This window comes from Rosa rugosa, chromosome 5 (genome assembly GCF_958449725.1).
Source record: "Rosa rugosa chromosome 5, drRosRugo1.1, whole genome shotgun sequence".
Classification (NCBI taxonomy): Eukaryota; Viridiplantae; Streptophyta; class Magnoliopsida; order Rosales; family Rosaceae; genus Rosa; species Rosa rugosa.
In genome coordinates this window covers 7,748,890-7,770,241 of record NC_084824.1, presented here as the reverse complement: position 1 = coordinate 7,770,241, position 21,352 = coordinate 7,748,890, and the positions used below count along the sequence as shown (strand labels likewise).

Here is a 21,352-nt window from a genome sequence, read left to right as displayed (position 1 = left end):
CTCACAAGTCACAACGCATTAGCTGAGTCAGCTTTTGAGGCTAAACACAATAACACAACTTATTGGGTGAAAACCTAACTCTGTTATCGAAACTGAACTGCACTAGAATAGAATTTGACTTGGTAAGCCTAAACCTCTAGGAAATCCGAGAACATAATTGTTGCGGCCCTTGTGGCTCCACGAATCTTTTCCATAGTGGCAGAAAAACACGAACTCAGATCACCGTATGATCACTCACTCATCAGTATTTGATTTATTTTTATTTATTTTTTTCAATTGTTGTTAGATATTTTATCAGACACACTATCTACACAGTGACGAGAAATGTACAAGTTACCGGATTTGCCAAGACTCACCAGCGGCATTATTAGAGGGCTATCAACCCAAAGTCGAAATTAGTAGTAGCTGTGTCACATGATGTCGGAAGATCCATCGCTAAAACTCAAACACGTGCCGAAGAAGGAAACAGACACATTGAAGCATTGTCACCAAACACCCTTTAGTTAAGTCACTAGAGCCACTAAATGAGGAGCACAGGCGGATGAGATGAGAGTCATGAGACATGAGAGTATGAGCATAGGCAAATGGAATGGAACACAGCTAGCCCAGCTCATCAACAAGGATCCTTTTTTACTGCCTCTGGTTGAAGATATGCTTTGTTTGGCAAAAGAAACCCCATCCAGGCCCCCCCTTCTGGTGCAACCTTCGGTACGTTTTGGAAGAAGGAATAGAACCCAAGGCCTCTCAGGGCCAGCCAGCACTTCAGTACTAGTCCCATACCGAACGCAAGGACCAGTGAGTATGAGAGAAGAGTCAGAGTCACACTTGGTGCCAGAGAATTTAGTATTGAAAAGACTGGAGAATAAAGAGAGGCACGAGGTCTGTGCTCCTTCACCAGACAGCGATTCACAAAAGGGCCATGAACAACTTGGAGCGCAGCACATCATAAATGAATACCAATGTAGTTGGTGAAATCTTGTACATAAAATTCACACAGCATTTCAGATTGAAGCTTGAAATTAAAGATGGGCGAAGCTGAGAAAATTAACTGCAATAACTCATTTCATACTTGCTACATCACCGGGGGAAGAAGAGATAAAGAGAACATGTGCAGAGACTCTCATCTATATATCCAGATAAGCATAAACCCTTTGGAAAGCTCTAATAGCACAAGAAAACCCAAGGGACTTATACTTAAACCCTACAATGCTGCTGCACATGCCTCTAATCTCACTTGAACAAACAAATTAATAAATAAACTCTCACATAAACCACTCTCTCTCAAGAACCCAAGTTAAGAGTTCATGGGATTTACCTACAGGCTTTAAACCAAGTTAAGAGTTCATGGGATTCACCTACAGGCTTCAAAAACGATAACTTATACGATAATAACAGAGATTAAATAATAACAGAGATTAAACTAGATATCTAGCTGCAAAACTTATTGGCATTGTATGTTGGAGGTTTCATTCATCCAGCAAGCAAAGTCCTCCTTGCCAAGATCCCCAAAGTCACAATCAGGAAGATTGCTGGGCTCATTTCCTTCAAAACCACCAATATGGACATCATCAATGCTACCAAAATCGTTGAAAAACTGCCCAATTTCATCCAGAAGAAGCGAGTCGATCTCCGCTTGAAAGCTTACTGGTTCAATCCCATCAAAGTTGAGCTCCGGCCCAAATGGCTGCTCGTCCATGAATCCCAAGTCGTTGGGAATTGGCAGCTCCCCGAGGGCATTAGTCCCAACATCTTCAGTCTCCATATCACCACCATTCTCCAAATCACCACCACTGCGAATGTTGTTGGAAGCACAGGTCTCAACATCCAGAACTGAAGCCGGAGACCTTTGGGAGTAGACGCAGTCAGATTCCTCCTCGGATGAAACAGCAGGTTGTTGGGTGTTGTTGACCGACCGAGAGACGACGGCAGAACAAGAGGTGGTGGTGGTGTTGCTTTTCTCAGAGCTGACCTCTGAAGCTGTGGCCAAAGAGAGCATCTTTTCGAAGTAGAGCCTCCTTTCCTCGTAGGCCTTGGAAGCATCCTCAGCAGTGTTGTAGGTTCCCAACCAGACCCTAGTCTTGCTGAAAGGGTCACGAATTTCAGCCGCCCATTTGCCCCATTTTCTTTGCCTCACACCTCGAAAGGGCGAATTGGATGATTTTTTCGAGGTTTTGGCCAAAACCCCCAACTTGGGTTTAGGCGTTGGGGTTTTGACTCCATTGTTGGAAGAACCCTCGGGCTCAACAACAAGCTTAGATGGGCGCGTGAAATTTAAAGGAAGAGTGATTTCCTTCACCATGCGTTTGTGAAGTTTTCTATCAATTCCTTCATCTTCGGAAGATGAGTCGTCAGTAGCATCAGGATCGGAGCAGATTATCCGAACCTTCCTCACCATCTTGGGCTCTTCAGCAGGAAACAGTTGTTCCCTCTTAGACTTCTTGAAACTATTCCGTTGATTCAGCCGTGGATTACGAGGCTCAGGCATTTTCGAAACTGGTAAAAAGATAACACTCTCCAAAACCCCCCAAAATTTTTACCCAGAAAAAAAAAATTAAAAAAAAAAAAAAAAAGATCAAAATTGGTGATGAGATTCAAGATCAGGGCGGTATCAGGTAAGATCCACTCTCAAGAATAAGAAGAGGAAAGAAAATCGCTTTATATGAAAAGGCTGAAAGCTTTGTAATCCAGAACAATCCCTGCAAAATCAAAACACAAAACCCAGAATTAAAAAAAAAAATACTATGAGATTTATCACAAAAATGAAAAACCCACAAGGGTTTAAGCCAGAAATCAAATCAACATAACATACCTTATGGGTTTCAAACTCATCGAAACCGGCGGATGCACCAGGCTGAATCTCTGCCAGAACCAGCAGAAGAGCATAAAGCAGATAGCAGAACAAGCCTTTGAGCAAGAAGAAGAATTTGAAGATAAAATCCAGAGCTGCTGCAACAGAGCCCCAATCAACACCAAATCAAAACAAGCCGACATAAAATCTCTCTAATCAGCCTCCTTTAATCTCTTCTCTCCGTTCCTCAGAGCACCCAAAAACCCTCTCTATGTTCTTCTCTTCAATACTCCTACTCTGTTTTAGAGATAGAGAAGGCAAAGCAAAAGGGAAGCTTGTTAAAGGCAGTGATGGCTTAGATATAGAGTGGTAGGTCAAAAGCAAGAAGCAAAAGAAAAGGATCACAAATCTATGGCCACGATTGTCTCTCCCCCAAAACGTGACAGTGAGTGGTTAAATAGTTATTATCGATTTTACGGTCGGTGACGACGACCGCCTTGCCCCCATTAAACAAACCAAAAACACAGTAAATAACCCAACGCAAATCTCCATAGAAGAAGCTTCACAGAAAAATTCAAGAAATTTAATTTAATTTAAGAAATAAATAAATAAAATAATTTAGATACCTGCGTTTGCTTTCTCGCCCAATATTCTATTCAGTCTCTGTTGCTCTCCTCAGTCTCTCTGACTCTCTGCTCCTGCCAACGCCATACATGTACACAAAGCCCTAGCGGTCAAAACTGAGAGGTGTAAATAAATATTACCCAATTCTGTCCTTGTATGGAGATACTATGAAAGGTGCTGATGAGCTGGCATGGGCCTGGATGGGGGGGGGGGGGGGGGGGGAGGCCCATTCATGGTGCATGACCATAGCATCTAACATTCATGCATATCATGCCAGCTGTCTAGTTTGTTACTCCCAGGGTTCCGTGCCACACTCGCACTTTCACAACTCTGCTGCGCACAAGCCAATCCGACGGCTGACAATGCGGGTGTAGACACGCGCTCGAGAGGGGCGTGTTTGGGAATTCAGAAACGCAGCGCCACGAGTCTGCAATAGCTTTCAGATTGGGGAGTGGAGCGACTACTCCGCAGAAAATCAGGATTATTTAGTCTAATTATTTAGTGATTTTCCAAATTTATTAATTTCCAATATAATATTTCCATATATTACGAGATAGCATTTATATATTTTCCCGGAATGAGAAAAAGGTTTGGTATTATAAAAAGTGAGCCTCATAAAAAGTTTCCTGTGAAAGGAAATGAATTTTTCTGTTTTTGGGAGAGTTATTATTGTTTTTTTTTTTTTTTTTTTTTGGAGAAAATCAGGACGGTGATTATTTTGTGATATCAGTAAATATGCACTGTTGGATTTTAGCGAGAATAAAACATGGGTGAGTTGTGAACTTGAGAGCCAAGACAACTGAAATTAATATGCATATATGGGAACGAAGATTTTGTCCTCATTTTATAAGCCTTTCTTCAATACCACATTAATGACCTAAAAAACAATGACGGTAAAAATAAAATAAAAAGTGTTTTTTTATCAAATTAGAAGGCTTTTCATCAAAGAAATACTCGTCAACCTATGTCATCTTTAACGTGCAGTTAGTCAGTTACAAGTGAATATAATTATTATCCACTTATAGTTGATAATTTCAAAGCCTCAAAAAAATCAAAATACAATATAAATCTATAACGGCCTCATTAAAGCATTTACAACTGTTTCATTAAAGATAAAACGCATACAGAGTAATAAAGTTACGGTTCATAATAGTCTACGGTTACAACATTTAAAAAAACAAAAACAAAAATAATAAATAAACAAAAAACTTTAGTCCACCCCACCCTTATTAAAGCATTTACAATTGTTTGTAATAAAGTTACGGTTCCTAATAGTCTACGGTTACAACATTTAAAAAAACAAAAATAAATAAATAAAAAACCTTAGTCTACTCCACCCTTACATATGGCAGTGAGAATCGAACTCATAACATTTACAGTGTTGGAATTATAACTTACCAACAGGTCTATGGTTACGACATTGATAAATGAGCCAATGAAGGTCATCTTTCATCTTCGACTGTCATTTACTTCGGTATTTATAAGACTGATTGAAAATTCTTAATTTAATAAACCGATTTTCTAATGTATGATTTACAGAATTGGTGATGGAGATTGATTTGAACGAAGTTGTCACTTCAAACGAGAATTTTTCATGTTTAGGTAGTTTAGTGAAACATATGAAGGTCCTAATGCCAACAACTCTTCCACAGCCTCCGACCACAGTCCTTGTAATTCTACCGCGACCTGCAATGTCGCCAAAGAGGATCAAAAAAGAATGAACGCAGGTGAACCAATGTTAGTTTCTTCCCCGTCCAGAAACCCAAGAACTATCACTGAACTCTGTAGACCACCACCCGTCCGGCAGCACCACAACATCAATGCGACCAAAGGCCGGCAGTGACGTTGGGCCACCGCCGAACGAGTAGGGATGGCAATGGGGCTGGTTGGGGATGGGGATCACAATACCATCCCCATTCCCGGGGTCATTCTCCACCCCCATCCCCGCCCCAATCTCCTATAAAAATATATTGGGGATTCCCCGTCTCCATCCCCACTGGGGACTAGGCCTCCAAACCCGTCCCAAATCCCCAATAAGAATTTAATAAATCAAATAATTTTTTCTCATATTGTCTTTTTTAAAATCAAAATCTACAACAAATAAAATTATAACATGATTAAATTCATAAATCATAATTCAATTAAGGTTAGAGAGAACGATAGGAACGGTTGGGTTGTTATTTATGAAGTTAGGGTTTATATGGTGCCTTTTATATTGTAAAAGTGTAGTCATTAAAGTAAAGTAGTAAATATATATATTTGTGATTTATATTATAAAAAAACTAATATAAATTTTCTCAAAAAAAAAAAAAACTAATATAAATTAGGACCAAATACTGTTTAGTCCTTGAGCTTTTGACCGTAAAACACTTCAGTCCCTGGCCTTCTAATTTCACACGTTTAGTCCCTGTACTTCAAAATTTCACACCAATAGGTCCTTGCCGTCTAAAAGTTGCGGCGAAATGTCTATTATGCCCTCAGAGAAAGGAATAATTTTTTTTTTTAAAAGAACTGAGGGCATAATAGACATTTTGCCGCAACTTTTAGACGGCAAGAACCTATTGGTTTGAAATTTTGAAGTACAGAGACTAAACGTGTGAAATTAGAAGGTCAGGGACTGAAGTGTTTTATGGTCAAAATCTCAAGGACTAAACAATATTTAATCCTATAAATTAATATATATATATATAATATTAAAAAATATAAAAATTAAATATATGTATATATTATTGGGGCGGGTTTGGGGATGGGGATCACAATACCATCCCCGCCCCATCCCCAATATTAGATAGTGGGGATTAGCGATCCCCATTCCCATTCCCCATTTTGTCCCCAAATTCTCCCCCCATATTAGGGGAATAGGGGTGGGTATCCAATAGAGCTTCGCCCATCTGAGGATTTTTGCCATCCCTACGGACGAGCGCTGTTCAAACGCTAGAGAAGACGCTAGGGTAGGAAACGACTGCGGCAATAGAAAAGACGCTAGGGTTTTTTAGAAGATTGTAAGTTTACGAAGCTGATATAGATCGGTATATTGGTAGGGGTAGTCTCTGCGTGGTTATTGACTTACCATAGATGGCCATTGGTACAGTTCAATCAACAATTATGGTCTGCACAAAATTAGATAAATTGTCATTGCTAATATGAATCGCTCAAATCATAATAATTGTATTAATGCAATTATACAAATAGGTTGTACATTCCATACTTTTAGAATCCAGTTGATAACCCAAATTTTGATTTGGATTGTATTAATCCACATTAGAAAGTAAATGAAAATTTCTTTCAGAAAAAAAAAATTAAATGAAAATTTTCATTAAAAATATGAGACGGTAGTGACGGAACAACTTGACTTTTTACTACGTCATCTTGTTAAGAGGATAATTAGCTCAACGCAAATGAAACATATGAAAGTATCTCCATTGTAATACTTGTCAAACTTCTCCATTGTAATATTGAAGCACATGACAATTTCTTCATATTCCCTGAAATATGTATAAAACATTGTGAAATTTAACATAACACTACGAATGATAATTGTTATTATTTTTCAATAGATTCTCCTGAAAAGAACGCGTTGCATGCGCTCTAATTATGGGGTTGGTGGCGGTGATGATGGCCCTCGCTGTGGATTGCATCGATCTGGTTTCTAGTTAAAGTCAGACATGGATTTGGGTTTGCTTGATTTTCATCCTTTGGGGTTCACGGTGGTTGGGGTTGTTTGTTGGCGGCTTTGGGATGCAGCAGCGACGAAGCCCTATAGCAGTGTTGGACGAGGCAACATTGGGCGGCAATCATGACGGAGATGAAGATTTGGGTTGGTTGCTAGAGTTTGGGTGGAACTGTTCTTGGGATATTCTCATATGGGCTTGAGTAAATTGGGCCTGGTTGTTTTAGGCTTGGATTATGTCAGTGGCTTGTTTACTTTCATAGCTCCCTAAGCTTATTTATGAAGCCACGCACTTTCATAGCTGCGAAACGGTATGTATTGGTCATTCTGGTTTGTGATGAATGAAATTGCTGCTCGATTTGGGCTTGATTAAAAAAAAAAAAAAACGTGACGAACAATATTATGTATTTGTGAAATCTCATTTACAAGTTGCTTGCAATAAATTTGTAAATGAAATTTTACGTTATTCAAATATTTTTTTTTTTTGGTTTGGTATGTTATTCAAGCATGTGTAAAGTTTAATTTTGTTAAATTTTCCCGATCTTAAATTTGAAAATTAGTTTTTTTTCCCTTCTTTATTTATTAACTGATAGAAAACACTTAAAAATGCATTATTAATAACCATATCTACTAGGGTTTCATTCTAGTGGCTAGCGACGGTGGCAGTTTTCCTCCGCTTCGAGTATAGAATGCTCTGCTTGGCATATTGCAGCTTCTCCCTCGTGGGTGCACACGGGGTTATAGTGACTTTGGCGGGTGAAGAAGCTGTGATTGTTTGGATGTAGTCTTGGTTTGATTTTTAGCGGGTCGGTGATAGCACTAAACGTGGATCTTGGTTGATCAGTTTACAAGTTTCTTGGCCTCGATTTTCGGTGGTTCTTGTGCAATGGAATAACGGTTCAAACATTGATTTCGGTGGTTTACATGGTTTGCTAGCGATGTCGGACACCTGAGTTCTATATTAGTAGTCTTCTACTTCAGTCGCCAATGATGCTTGTTGGGATAGGCGACCCATCGACATGGTGATGGGGTTGAAGGGCTATGCCTCGTCTACCTGTTCTTGAGATTAGGCTTTTGGGACTAGTTGCAGGGATAGGTTGCAGGTTCGGCTTGTTGGGCATACCCAGTTTGTGTGTTGGGCCACTTTGGAGGGTGACTTGTCACCCTCATGCATTACATAGTCGTTTTGGTGATGCCGATTTTCAGTTAGACTTTCTAGATTGGCATTTTCGAGGAGTCCATGACAACTCGACTCTTTATCAAGATTTCCTATGGGATTTGGTAATTAAATGGGATTTGTTATTGCTATTTTGAGTTATCTTTTATGAGTTTTTTGTATTTTCATCGTACCATAATTGAATGCTGAGACAGGCTAGTGAATAGAAAATGATTTTGCCTTGGGAAAGCGAGGAATTCCTAATTGTCTACGACTCGTTGCAAAGAGATAATACTTCGCTGCCCACATATGGGCAGCACTTCCTAACCATCATAACTCACAGTCCAATACTTGTCCATTTTCTCTTCCCCCATCTATTCTACATTCCACTTCTTCGCACAATAGTGACATCTTCTTCAAGGACTCAACCAGGTTTAACACATAAGCTATAAGGACCTCGTTGTTGTCACATTACTTGAAGCTTTTAGCTGCCCTGAGCTATGAGTACATAATATATCTTAGCAGCAATAACTCTTCTCTTCCACTCCCTCCTCGATCTTGTTGTTCTCTCTCTTCTTCCAAGTATGTAACCTCCTCGATGACCACAGCATCATTCCGAGCACTCACCTCCAACCCACTGTGAGCTTTCACTCTCTCAAGTCGGTATGATTACAAGGGAAGAACTAGAACTATGGGGAAGAAAGAAGAGAAGGGTTATCAGATTTTACAAAGAGAAATGGGACAAGTGTTAGGTTGTGAGTTATACACATTAGGGGTGGTTAAGAAGTGCTACCCACATATGGGCAACGAAGCATTATCCGATACAAAGCTAGCTTCAGAGTGATCTTAGGGCACGTTTACTTACTTGGAAGGAAAGGGAATGATTACGGGGTAAAAACATTCCTGCGTTTACTAACACATAAAGGAATCGGAATGATTCCGGGTAAAAGAAATCCTGCGTTTACTAACACGTGAAGGAATCAGAATGGATGTAGGTCCCGCCTCCTTATCAGGAATCGATTCCTGAATACTCAGGAATTCGATTACGAAGGGGGGAGATGGGTTTAGGAATCATTCCTCCGGAATCAATACCGATTCCTTTCTTCTCCCATTCCACTTGTCTCCGATTCATGATTATTTTCCATTCCAAGTAAGTAAACGTGCCATTAATGAATAATATTCGTTAAGTTTAGAATTTGATCATTTACAAGTTTAATTTGTTTTTTGATCGAGATTACACGATATCCTCAAAAGCTTCTTAGATTCAGAGACTAATATGTGCGCGGAGGGTCATGTCAAAACGCTTCCTCCTCCCTAGCCACCAAGAATAGATTGTGATTTAAACTCCAATAAGTGTAGGTGAGATTCACACCCGGATGTGGGGGTTCTACACCTGGAGGCTCTTACCAACTCGATCACCTATAATGGTTGCAACAAGTTTAAGTTTGATGTATGTACTATTATGAATTTAATTAATGAAAATTTGTGTGATCAAAGAAAAAAGACTGATACAAAATACTTGTAAATTGGTTCAGTTAGTCACTTGCATTATATTAAGGTCTCAACCCTCACGCCCTTGCCGAAACGCGTCGAGTGTGCCGGAGGTGTAAAAATACGTCGGCGCGTGCTCTATTCCCCAATCAAAGGAAACCAAACTGCAGAGGGAATTATTATGAGACCGACCTCATCATAACCTAATCTCCCTTTTTTCTCATTTTCCTATTAGACACGCGATATCCGCGGGCCCCCACGGCCTGTTCTTCTTGGTGAGATTTTCTCACACCCTGCACGTGACCGTGTTTGCTTCGAAATTCGGGAGAAAGCAAAGAAAAAAAAAAAAGGTCACGTGTCCCGTCTCCCAAGGCAGCCACAGAATACAGTAGCGGTAGGTAGCGGTCTCATATCCATCACTCCCTCTATTGTACTAAGAGTCAAGGACCATAAGGGACTTGATCGTACGGCTCAAAATCATGTGCTTAAAGTGAATGGCGTGATGATGGTCATGGCATGGGCATGATTGATGCATCAAAGTTGACCAAAGAATATGGGTGATGTCAGAGGAGGCCTAGTGGGTTACGCTAATTGCTATGAGTGGACCGGAGTGGGCGGCTTTAGCTTCAGTTTCCCGCCAAAAGGGTGCACACCAACCGTCATTCTCCCGCCAAAACACCGCTTTTCCCGGTCTTTCTTCGAACCACAATCCGACACGAAGACATAGAGGTGACAATGTCCTGCACCGGTGCCGTCAGTAATCTTAGGTGGGCCTCTGCCCGCAATTTCGTGTAAAGTGACTATTAGAGCAGTGTATATGCTGGTACATGGAATGTAATACTCTACTGTGTAGAATACTAACTAAGATTGATTGACCATCAACTACTAAACTTGACTACATAGATGAAGCTGGAAATAAAATCGCAATTCTAAGTGTATCGCATGATTCTAATCACGTTAGATAAATATACAAGTAGATAGGGTGAAACAGTGATATAAAATCTCCACTTCTTCTAGATATAACTAGGAGGGTATCAAATTACGGAGTAAACAAAACAAGTAGGATAAAAATAGTTTTAGAAAAGACATGGGAATTGCAAAGAAAAATATATACTATACTATGTTGCCATAAAAACTTGAAATTTAGAACATTAGCGATACATGTGGTTCCGATCATAAAAGTATGCCGGAGTGTGTAGTCTCGATTCATAGAATGAGAGTGCAGCACTAAAAGTATATTACACTGATAAGCCATATTACCTTAAATCATCTCCCTATAAATGGTAATCGAAATATGTACGTACGATCATACTGTAATTGTGGTCAAATCTGTCTTATCACTATGTATGTATCATGAACCTTCCACGATATACTTAATCGGAAGGTTCATTATACGTACATTGTGTTAGGCTTTTAATAAATTGCACCCTACCAGATTTGCAAGGCTCTTTAACTTTTTTAGCTGATGAGAAATTCAAGCCAAAGTGAGAGAAGAGGTTTAAAAAGGGACTGGAGTGGTTGAGGATTCAGACTAAATTGGTGAGCATTGAAAGACTTGACCAATATTGCTTGCTGCTACAGTAGTACAAATTCACTACAACTTTCAAATTTCAATGTGGGACTTAATTGATACCAAACTTGACTTATGTACTTGGTGAACTCTTCAAAATCACATGCTGCTTCCAGAAACAGAATTGATTACAGATTGGACTTTTATATTCCAACAAAATATACGACGAATGCTTGTATAACGAATGGTTATATAATGCTCTGAAACATGATAAAATTTCAGCTAGGTAAGCTGCATTATTTAATGACGAGAAATACGCACATAACGTCACTTTGTGAATTGAAGAGTGCAGTGATGACAATCATCACTAAAATTCGGGGAGAGATTGCTGAACATGGAGCTGCATAATTTGCCGAGTAAGAGTAAGACACATTTGCTGAGGTTGGAAGGGTCAGATATTTCATATTTGCGAGAAACAAAGCTTATCCCTGAGTGGATAGTATTTCAGGATGTTCTACTTATTGTAATCAGGGGTTTAGACTCATTGTCCCCCCTTGTATTCGACAGTTTCTTTAATTAAGGCTATCAAGGTTTGAGGGCTGCCGCACCGCCCTTTTCTCAAAAAAGCTTATCCCTGAGTTTTAGTAATTTGTGTAGCCGCAAAAGAAATGGACTTGGATTGGTCAGCATATCAAACTGGTCCAAACATTAAGGTAGCTTTGATGATTACATCAATTTCTTTTTACATTTCCATTTGAGCCCAAAAGCCGCTAGAAGAATAAGACAAAGAGATGAATCAATCTGGAATAAAGCAGTAACTAGTAAATAAGCAAGTAGAAAAGTTGACAACAATCTCTTCTTCACTTTCCACTTTCCCTTGAACAGACTTGAAATTTGCCTTATTCCATACATGCTAGCAGCTACAACAATGGAAGACTCTCTAAAGCTCACTTTGTTGGCTTCTTTTACATGGAAAAGGATGAGCATATCCTTGGCTCATCTCCTCACCATCAAAAACCCACAATAATAAACATGAAACGAACAACACTCTCGCTGCTAACAGCTTCAGAAAAGGAAAAAAATAAAAAATAAAAAAAGTAATAAAGAGATCTAAACTAACGGAAAAGGCTCATTCTCTAGCTCTCAACCTTTGGCACTCATTTTCCAGGACATGGCAAAGTTCTTCCCCACAGGAAGTGATAGACCATTGACCTGGACCATTACACTCTTGGTCTTGTTCTCTCCATCTTCCACCTCCTCTTGGTACTCCTGCTCCAATGTGCTCAGCTCTATCTTCGAAACACTTGTCACTGTGGTTCCATCAACCTCAAGAGCTGATGCTCCTCCAGTTCCATCCAATCCCAGCACACTCACCTTCTCAACAATCAAACCTTGGTCTATAGCAAATTTTCCCTCCTGAACTTCTGACCATACTTTCACATATCCTCGACTTACGGTTGCATAGAGATCAACATATGTGGAGTAGCCACTTCCGAGTTTCATTTCTGGAAGCTCATCATCATCAATGAAAATGTTCCCCTTCGCTGTTGCATTGCTTGCCCCAGCTGGGAAGGTTACTACGAGGCTAAAAGGAGTCTTTCTCGCTTCTTTAGACACGGTTCCACCCTGCTGCATTGGTAGAATAATGTTCTGATACAAATGTACATTAACTACATGCAAAGGCGCATCAAGTGTAACATACTGTCCCTTTGAATTAACAGCCTGTGTCATATCAAATAAACTGTACCAGCTTCCAGGGGGAAACAATGCCTTAACCTCAGATTTTCCTTCCTCAACAACTGGAGAGATCAGAAGACCGCTCCCTAGCAAGAATTGAGTACTCAAGCCATAGCATTCAGTATATGTTGGGAATGAGAAGAAAAGTGGCCTTGCAATTGGAGCTCCTGTGATATGAGCTTCGTAGGTCAAAGTGTAGAGATAAGGAAGGAGCTTATACCTCATACCAAGAGCATTTCTAGCAGACTCAGCTACCGACTCCCACTGATAAAGCTCTTGCCTTGGGGAAGCGAAGTTTGCATGATCCCTTGAAAAGGGGTAGAAAGCACCTACTTCAATCCAACGATTGCAAAGCTCTTCAGTAGGTGCTGGATAGAAGCCACATATATCTGCGCCAACCATCGGCACCCCAAATATTCCAAAATTGAGGACAGTAGAGATTGATATCTTCAAATCCTCCCAAGTTCCCTTATTATCACCTGTCCAATGTGCAGCATACTTGCCTGAACCAACATAAGTGGAGCGGGTTAATATGAACGGCCTCTTGCCGGCAATCCCTTGAAGACCTTGATGAGTTGCAATGGTTTGGGAAAAACCATACAGACTGTGAGCATCGTACTCCAAAACGCCATTGTAATGATATGCACTAGTGGCAATGGTTTTGAACCCTAAGGGGACTTGCAACCCTGAAGCATTTATCTTGTAAGGTGGATCATCCCATCTCGTCTTTGTAATGTTCTTGCAATCCAAGCAACATATCCAGCCAGGTATACCCGGAGTAGGGCACGTCGTCCCCTTTGGAATTGTGCATTTCCCAGAACAGAAATTTGAAGCCTCGTTCATGTCAATCCATAACCCATCAACAGGGACAAGTTCATGAAAGCGCTTGATCTCATCACTCCACCATGAAACAGTTTTTGGATTGAGAAAGTCAGGGAAGTTTACAGCCCCTGGCCAAACCTGGGCCAAGTAAGGTTCATTATCATACTTGATGAAGACATCATTAGCAAGACCTCTTTGGTACACACCATACGTGCTATTAACACCAATTCCAGGATCGACAATGACAACGTACTTCATGCCAATCTTATGAATTTTGTCTAGGAATGCCAGAAGCTTTGGCCGGGGGAAGTTCATGGCGCTGAGAGTGAAGTCTTTGCGCACGTCCATGTGATCATCATCAGTCCACATGACATCTAGAGGGATTTGAGCCTTTTCATAATTAGCAACAACATCTTCAACCACTGATAAATTGTGGTAACCCCATCTGCATTGGTGGAATCCTGTACAATTAAAATGACACAGATCAATGAAAATGGCTTGGAAAATAATAACTGTCAAGGGGACATACAATCACAGGACACTAAATTGATAGGAGCTAATAGCAGAATGAAAATATTGTTGAACAAGATAAGGAAAACCACCAGTGAACTGGGGCATATGTTGAAGATTAGCAAAAAAAAAAAAAAAAAAAAAGAGCATAAAAGATGCACATAGCAGAGTGAAACTGAAAACCAATAAGTAGAAAAAAAGAACTTGGTCTGATTAAGTCATAAAAGAAAAGTTGGAAAAGAGAATTATATAATTAAGAGAAGAGCAATATGACAAAACTCAAAAGAATCAGGTAAGAGAGAAAAAGAGATGAATATATTTGATTTGATAAAAAGCAAATGTTGTCCTATTTGAAGCAATCTCATGTAATTGTTGCAGGAATTGGGCATACTGTTTTTCTCAGATATTATCAATTCTTTCCAGTACACTAGTAACACATGTCATTTGCCACCATAGTCAACATTTAACAATGTCTAGTGGATCAAGCTAGCAAAATTTACATTTCCTTCAAATTGTCTCAGTTGTTTACTGTATCACTCAAAACAGAAATACAAGAAACCAGCAAATAGTCCAAAAGAGTAAAACGACACTGGTGTCATATGAGGCAACAAAAAGTTATCAAAAGGGCACCGTGTACTAGCATAAATTCCAACTTCTTCTCACCAACTTGGCAAAAACTAATAATGCAAGGGAGACAACAGAACCAAGGACGGTCACCTTGGCTTGTGAGGGTCAGAATTAATTTTTGACTTGTGACACAAATTACTCACATAAATAAGTAATTCATTCATAAGACAAAACCGTATTCACTGACTGTATCCAACAAACAAGAATAGAACAGATCAACTAGCCTCTAAACCATCAGTTATATATGAGGCTATGGAAGAAGCATTATTATTAAATGCTTGAGCTAAAATAGGTAAAAGGAACCACTGTCATAAACTCGGACTTTATAAATTTCTTCCCAGGACATGACAATAGTTATAAAGTATGAGGGATAATACTAACACGCTGTAGAATGCCCAACAACCAAAGACGGTTGTCATTTTCAAAGGGCATGGCAGTGATGTATGGAGATCAGAGAGCATTAAGTTCTGACTGGAATGGCTTTCAACATTACCATCAACAGACCCTTCCAGCAAACACCACAGCGTTTTGATAGAACTTGGAGATAGAGAACTCAATAACCACCTCATATAGAAAAGAGATGATAAAAAGTTATTCAGAAGAGAAAAAGATGGCAAGGATACAAAAATGGCTGGAAGAAAAAAACAGAAATCTGTGACGGTGAGGGAGATGATTAAAAATTCTAACTTTACGAAGGATTATATCTCTAATATGGACTAGAAAGTTACTTTTCATCACTAAACAAGGAAAAGTAACAAAAAGTTGCTTCTGCAGAGATAGGTGTAAAGAAATGCAGGAAAGGACTAAAACCAAAAAATGGACCAGACCATCCCACCAACCGAGATTATAAAAGATACAGCTAATCTTGTTGTCTATACTCGATTACTCATTACTATTCTGATATTGTTTAGACTAGAGAATCATGGTCATACACACACAAGGCATATCATATATTAGGGGATAAATTAAACATTAAAGAAACACCTAATTCCTATAAAATCATCAACTTGAATTAAAATTCATAGAAACAGAGACATGAGCAAAAAATTTGCAAATTGGGACCACTTGGATAGCATATTATATGTCAAAACAAGACTCTTGATTCTGCAGAAGAACAATAATCCCAAATTCCTAATCCAAATCCGAGCCAGAACAAACATTAATGAAATAAACCAAGAACAACATCAAGGGGGATAAGAATTAGAAAAACATACCTAGAGACCAGTAGGGCATTGGAGCTGGTCTGCCAATGAAAGAAGTGTACTGGTCAACCACAGCCAGTGGACTAGTCCCAGAAAAGAAGTAGAAATCAAAGACACCCCCAATGACCTTATATGTCAAAGAATTGCCTCTGTAAAACACCTCCATGCCATTACTGTTGAGCAACAGAACAGCATGAGCATAAGCCTCACCACCCACATTCCTCAGATCCATGTAAACTGGGTGGGAGCCATACAAATCAGTGTTGAGATTGATAGCAGAGACATCAGTGGTGTAGAGGGTATAAGGTTCATTTGGGAAGAGCTTGATCCCATGGGGCTGGGAGTTCTCTCCCAACCCATAGAGGGATGCATCTTTGGGAAGTTTTGTGGAGATCTCAAGATACTGGTCCTTGAACACCATCTCCCCATAAGGGTCTGAAGAATCTGAGCTGGTGTTGAACAGTACTTGCTTGTCTGACTTTCGCTTCACCACAAACCCGAACGGGTCTGCGGTGTAGCTGAAGACGAGCTCCGAGCTTGAGTACTCGGAGACTGTTATGGGATCCTTTGACCTCCCAATGGTCTGCTTCAGCGACGGAGGCTGCTCTCTGGGTAAGAGGTTGTACGGCACCTCCCACCGCTGCTTCTGAGCATCAGTAATGTGGACCCTCAGCCGTTGATCCGTCTCGTGCCTGTAGCAATCAAAACATCAAACGGTGTTAGTGCATTTTAGAGCATGGATACTCGGCACATGAGACTGTTTAGTGTTTTATTTTATTTCTTGGTTTTACGTACTTGACAAAGAGCTGTAAGAGTGGGATGTCGGGGCCGTAGGTTTTGGACTTCTGTTTGAGCTGGAGGTGGCCGAGAATACCGCCGTCGGGGGTTTCTTCAATGGAGATGAGACGGTAGCCTTTGCCGATGATCTTGGGGTTGGTGTAAGAGTTTGCACCGGAGGAACAGAGAAGTAAAACTAGGAGAAGGGAGCAGAGGCATAGTGTGGTGGTAGAAGACCACATAGTTACTACTACTACTACTATTACTATTACTACCCCTGAGTGAGTTTCGGAGAGTGAGGAATGAGAGACTGTTGGGACTGGATGGGGTTTATATAAAATGGAGAAGACTGATATGGAGTTTAGACCAGTAGAGTGAGTCATGATACATGTGATTGATGATGGCGTGTGGGCCACCGATTGGAGAGTACCACGGCCGCACTGGACCCTAGCTCAGTTATCTTTGCTTTAATCGCGGTAGACTTGGGTTAGGCTTTAACTTTTTATGCTACTCCGGCAATATTGAAATTCCGGAAAATTGGTAGATTAATTAGTTTATTGACTTGATTGTGTTCTCTTGCGGCTACCACAATGGCAGTCACTTGCTTAAAAGTGTCGTAAACTTGGTTAGGGGTGTTCTAAAGCAAGAATTGTTGGACTAGTTCATTATACGGAAGCCAGAATCCTAGATGTTTTTGCACCTTAAATAGTTACCATGAATAATTGATTTTCTTAGAAAAAGAGAAAGTGACAAAGGTTTTCTGCTTTTTGTGATGCTTTTGTTATGACTGTGTTTTAATTCACCACCTAAAATCTCATACTATTTTAATGGAATCTTAATACAACTAGGCTAGCTTCGAAGTCTCCTTATTCATTTTCGGATAAATAAGTTGATATGAACTATAATATTAATCTGATGGAAAAGGCCAAGGGATATGGAGTTACATAGAGAACTTTTCAGAACGTTGGAAATGAAAACAGCGCAGCGTCTGCTATTTTCTGGTACAGAAGTGTGAGAATGGCATGCATGGTTTTGGTGTTATCGATCTGAGCTTTCATTTTTCTTGAAATCTAGGAAAGTAAAACGTTATTTGAAGAAAGAGCCTTAGAGGGTTGGACAGATGTAGTAAGGAGACTCCGAAGTGCAGCGTACTCAGAATGATTGATGAAATTAATGAAGGCTTATTATTAGGCTGCTTGAGTGACGAAGTGGAAGTTGAAGGCCAAAAATGACGAAATCAAAACCCTGATTTTGTTGATATATGTTCCCATGACCAACACTTCCAAGTCCTCAAAAAAAAACACTTCCAAGTTTTCCATGCCTCATATACATTTTTTTCGGCCTAGTATAGAGAAAGTAGTATTAATGTAGAAATTCATATCTTCTTTTCGACAAAATTAATTTTTATTATCACGCTTATTTCACAAAATGTTGAACCATATATGAAAACTGCACATAAACCTCAAGTCTTTCGCTAACTTAATTTGCAAATTGAATCTTTGTGTGATTGTTATTTGTTAAGAATAAAATAATGGAAAAACTAATAAATCAGGTAAATATTGAAATCATTTGAAAACATAATGACCTACAAAATGTAAGTGTACACCTCATGCATTACATGAGGATATGATTTCCATGAAGATCCTCTTACTCCGTCTGCCTGCTTAATTACCGGCTCTTGCTTTAGTGATTTCTTAGTTTATATGATTTCTTTCTATTTTAAAATTATAAATTTTTTCAATTGCCTATGAATTAGTTTCAATGACCAATAGAGAAAACTAGGGTTGTCACTCGGTCGGTTCGAATCGGTTATAGGTATTACTAACTTCAAAATCAAAACTTTCGGTTTTAAAATTGAGCTACCAATTACCAACCAAAATTTTCGGTTTTTAATCATAATTACTAAATTCGGTATTTCGGTTTTCGGTATTACCAACTTTAGAACAACTAATTATTTGTAATTAAAATTAGAACGAACAAAACTAGGTTCTTCAATTTTATAGTCGTAAAATTCGTACTCATCTCATAATTATAGCTTTCTTTTGTATATATGACATCAAGTTTGAGTCATTTTTAGTAAAACTAGGTTATTTAACCATCTCTGACTAGGTTACTTAAAATACATGTAGTATATGTAGTAATGTTCATACTATTATGAAAATTTTTATGTTTATTTCTTAATATATATGTATGTGTATTGAAAATCATAGTATATAAAGCTAATATTTAGATAATCAGTATATTCGGTATTTACCAAAACCAAACCAACTTTTTCGGTAATTTTCGATTTCGGTTTTATCGGTCTCGATTACTAAAAAACCGGTTTACCAAACTTAAAACATCGGTTTATATTTAGTCGATTTGGTAATTACCAAACCAAGTGGCAGCCTTAGAGAAAACTCAATCACCCCATTCCACCACATTATTTGAAGGATATAGTGTTCTCTTCGTCCTCGTCTCATTTCGCTCTCACTCGAATGAGTCGAATCCGAAGTCGCTTGTAAGAGATAAAAATCTCAAATCCAGCTACCTCATCGCTTAAAATTGAAAAGATCTAGCTAGCTAGCTATATGGTCAAGAAATAAAATTCAGAAAGTCGTCAAACATATATCTATAAATTAAGCATCAAAACGTGACAGGGTGGTCCCTTGTGTATGTGGGTTGGGCGATGAATAAAGTCCTAAACAAATATACATGCTGAGAATTCCATGCGAAAACCTGTGAGATAAGATGAAAATCCAAAGCCATGATTGTGTCTCATATCACATCTTAACCTCCATGCATGACTGTAAAGATTAGTGTTTGGCTCCAAAACCAGTTGGCTTGCAAACTGTCTCTTTTGAGCGAGTGATTGCGCAGGCGTGCCAGCACCGCGGGGTGCAGTCGTTGGGGTAGTCCATTGACCTGACTTCTTCTTCAAGCGCTGTGGACGAGGAGAGCACCAACCTCGTCACAGGGTTCTTCTCTGGCCTTTCGGAAAAGGACTTTTGCCTTACGGATAAGGACTTTGGTTGTGGTCTCTTGCGTTCACCGAATCGATACTTAGTATTGTAGACTAAGCAGAGCAATCACTGGGAAGTTTGGAGAAAGCACGGGTTGCGCTAAAGCGTGACTTTAGCTTCGCTGGGTTGCGAGGGCGTTACCCTTGCTTCGCTGGTAGTAACGGTGGCGGTTGCGCTCGCAGTCGGCTCGCTGGGAGACTGGGACTGGAAGTGCGGTCGCCGGGTTGGTCTGGTGATGCTGACAGTCGGCTCTTGGAGAGACTAGGACTGGCGCACGGTCACCGGGTTTCAACAAGGTTGAAGGTTTGCTCCGGGGAGGCTTTGTAATCGCTAGGATTGATTGATATGAGAGAGGTCCTTAATTCTTCCTTGAAACCTGGTATATATACCTAGAGTTTTGACTGCTCCTTGTTGTAGAAGGACTATTGATTGAAGTTTCCTAGTCAATCTCTGCTACTTGATTCCAATAAGGTTTCGTTTTCCTTATGGATTCTGGAATGGGCGAAGCTATAACCCAAACCCTAGTAGGCTTATTTTTGGGCCGCAGGTATCGGCCCGCTGTGCTAGATCCACTAAAGGATATTGCCAAAATTACTTTTGGGCTCAAACAATTAGTATATTTCATTTCTATAATTGCATCTGGCTTTATGCTTTGATTTAATTTAGAAACAAAAAGAATGGTGAACAATAGAATTGGGTAGCTCGAATATCAAAAGGAATCAAACGAAGCAGGTAATTTGGACCTTGGATGCTTGTTTTTGGATCACTCGCTCAACTAAGTAACTTGGCATATATATATACCACAAATTTGTTTCTACAATTCGGATAAGGCCATGAACTATTTTGTTTCTTTATCAAATGTAACAGCAGCAACAAAAGTTATTTTATGCATATAATCAAGACCTTAATTCAAAAGTGAATTTTATATGGACTTAAACTGAAGATTAGATACTATTGTTGTGATAACTAGGTGCTGGTAAAGGATATTTGTAGTCGATCGTTTCCAAGTGGGTGTGGACTCCAAAAGCATACATGTGAACTAAACTCGGCCCTTTTTGAATGAAAGTCTTATTGAGAAGCCAGTCTCTATCATATTGAGAAGTACATGCATATATATTGATCTTTAGAGACATGAGAATGTGTAATGATGCACGTTACTTCATTTAATTATTCTAAAAAGGGGAAATCTAAATTAATTTACTAATAATTTTCTATGATGTGTTGAGCTTTAATTTTTGAGCGTATTGAAATATCATCATATTTATTTTTTATCAACTAAACTCGTTATTAAATTATTTTCTAATGTATTAATTGAAATCGCGGATTTGATGCAAGTCCTGATGGTGATGCCTTAAATCATAAGATAAACAATGATTATAGTACTCTGACGAAAAATTATACACTAACTACAACAAAAATGAAGTGAGCTAGTCTCT

General features: G+C 39.3%; 2 protein-coding genes across 3 annotated transcripts; both read right to left on the bottom strand.

Annotated features, from left to right (window-relative positions):
• Positions 1-1,036: 1,036 nt before the first annotated feature.
• LOC133710117 (ethylene-responsive transcription factor ERF118-like) lies at positions 1,037-3,539 on the bottom strand. 2 transcript variants are annotated; one of them, XR_009846518.1, is made up of 3 exons: positions 2,810-3,214; positions 1,356-2,696; positions 1,037-1,315 (listed from the first exon to the last, which is right to left on the bottom strand). XR_009846518.1 is itself a non-coding variant. In XM_062136112.1 (3 exons), the coding sequence occupies exon 3, from the start codon at positions 2,483-2,485 to the stop codon at positions 1,442-1,444; it is 1,044 nt and encodes a 347-aa protein (XP_061992096.1). In that variant the 5' UTR covers positions 2,486-2,696; positions 2,810-3,085; positions 3,415-3,539; the 3' UTR covers positions 1,037-1,441. The 2 variants fall into 2 exon arrangements, 1 of the variants encoding a protein (XP_061992096.1); XM_062136112.1 differs by adding an exon at positions 3,415-3,539 and having other exon boundaries at positions 1,037-2,696; positions 2,810-3,085.
• Positions 3,540-12,065: 8,526 nt separating this feature from the next.
• Positions 12,066-17,234, bottom strand: LOC133709292 (alpha-xylosidase 1). The gene is made up of 3 exons (XM_062134976.1): positions 16,933-17,234; positions 16,150-16,829; positions 12,066-14,259 (listed from the first exon to the last, which is right to left on the bottom strand). The coding sequence occupies exons 1-3, from the start codon at positions 17,154-17,156 to the stop codon at positions 12,383-12,385; spliced, it is 2,781 nt and encodes a 926-aa protein (XP_061990960.1). The 5' UTR covers positions 17,157-17,234; the 3' UTR covers positions 12,066-12,382.
• Positions 17,235-21,352: the final 4,118 nt, after the last annotated feature.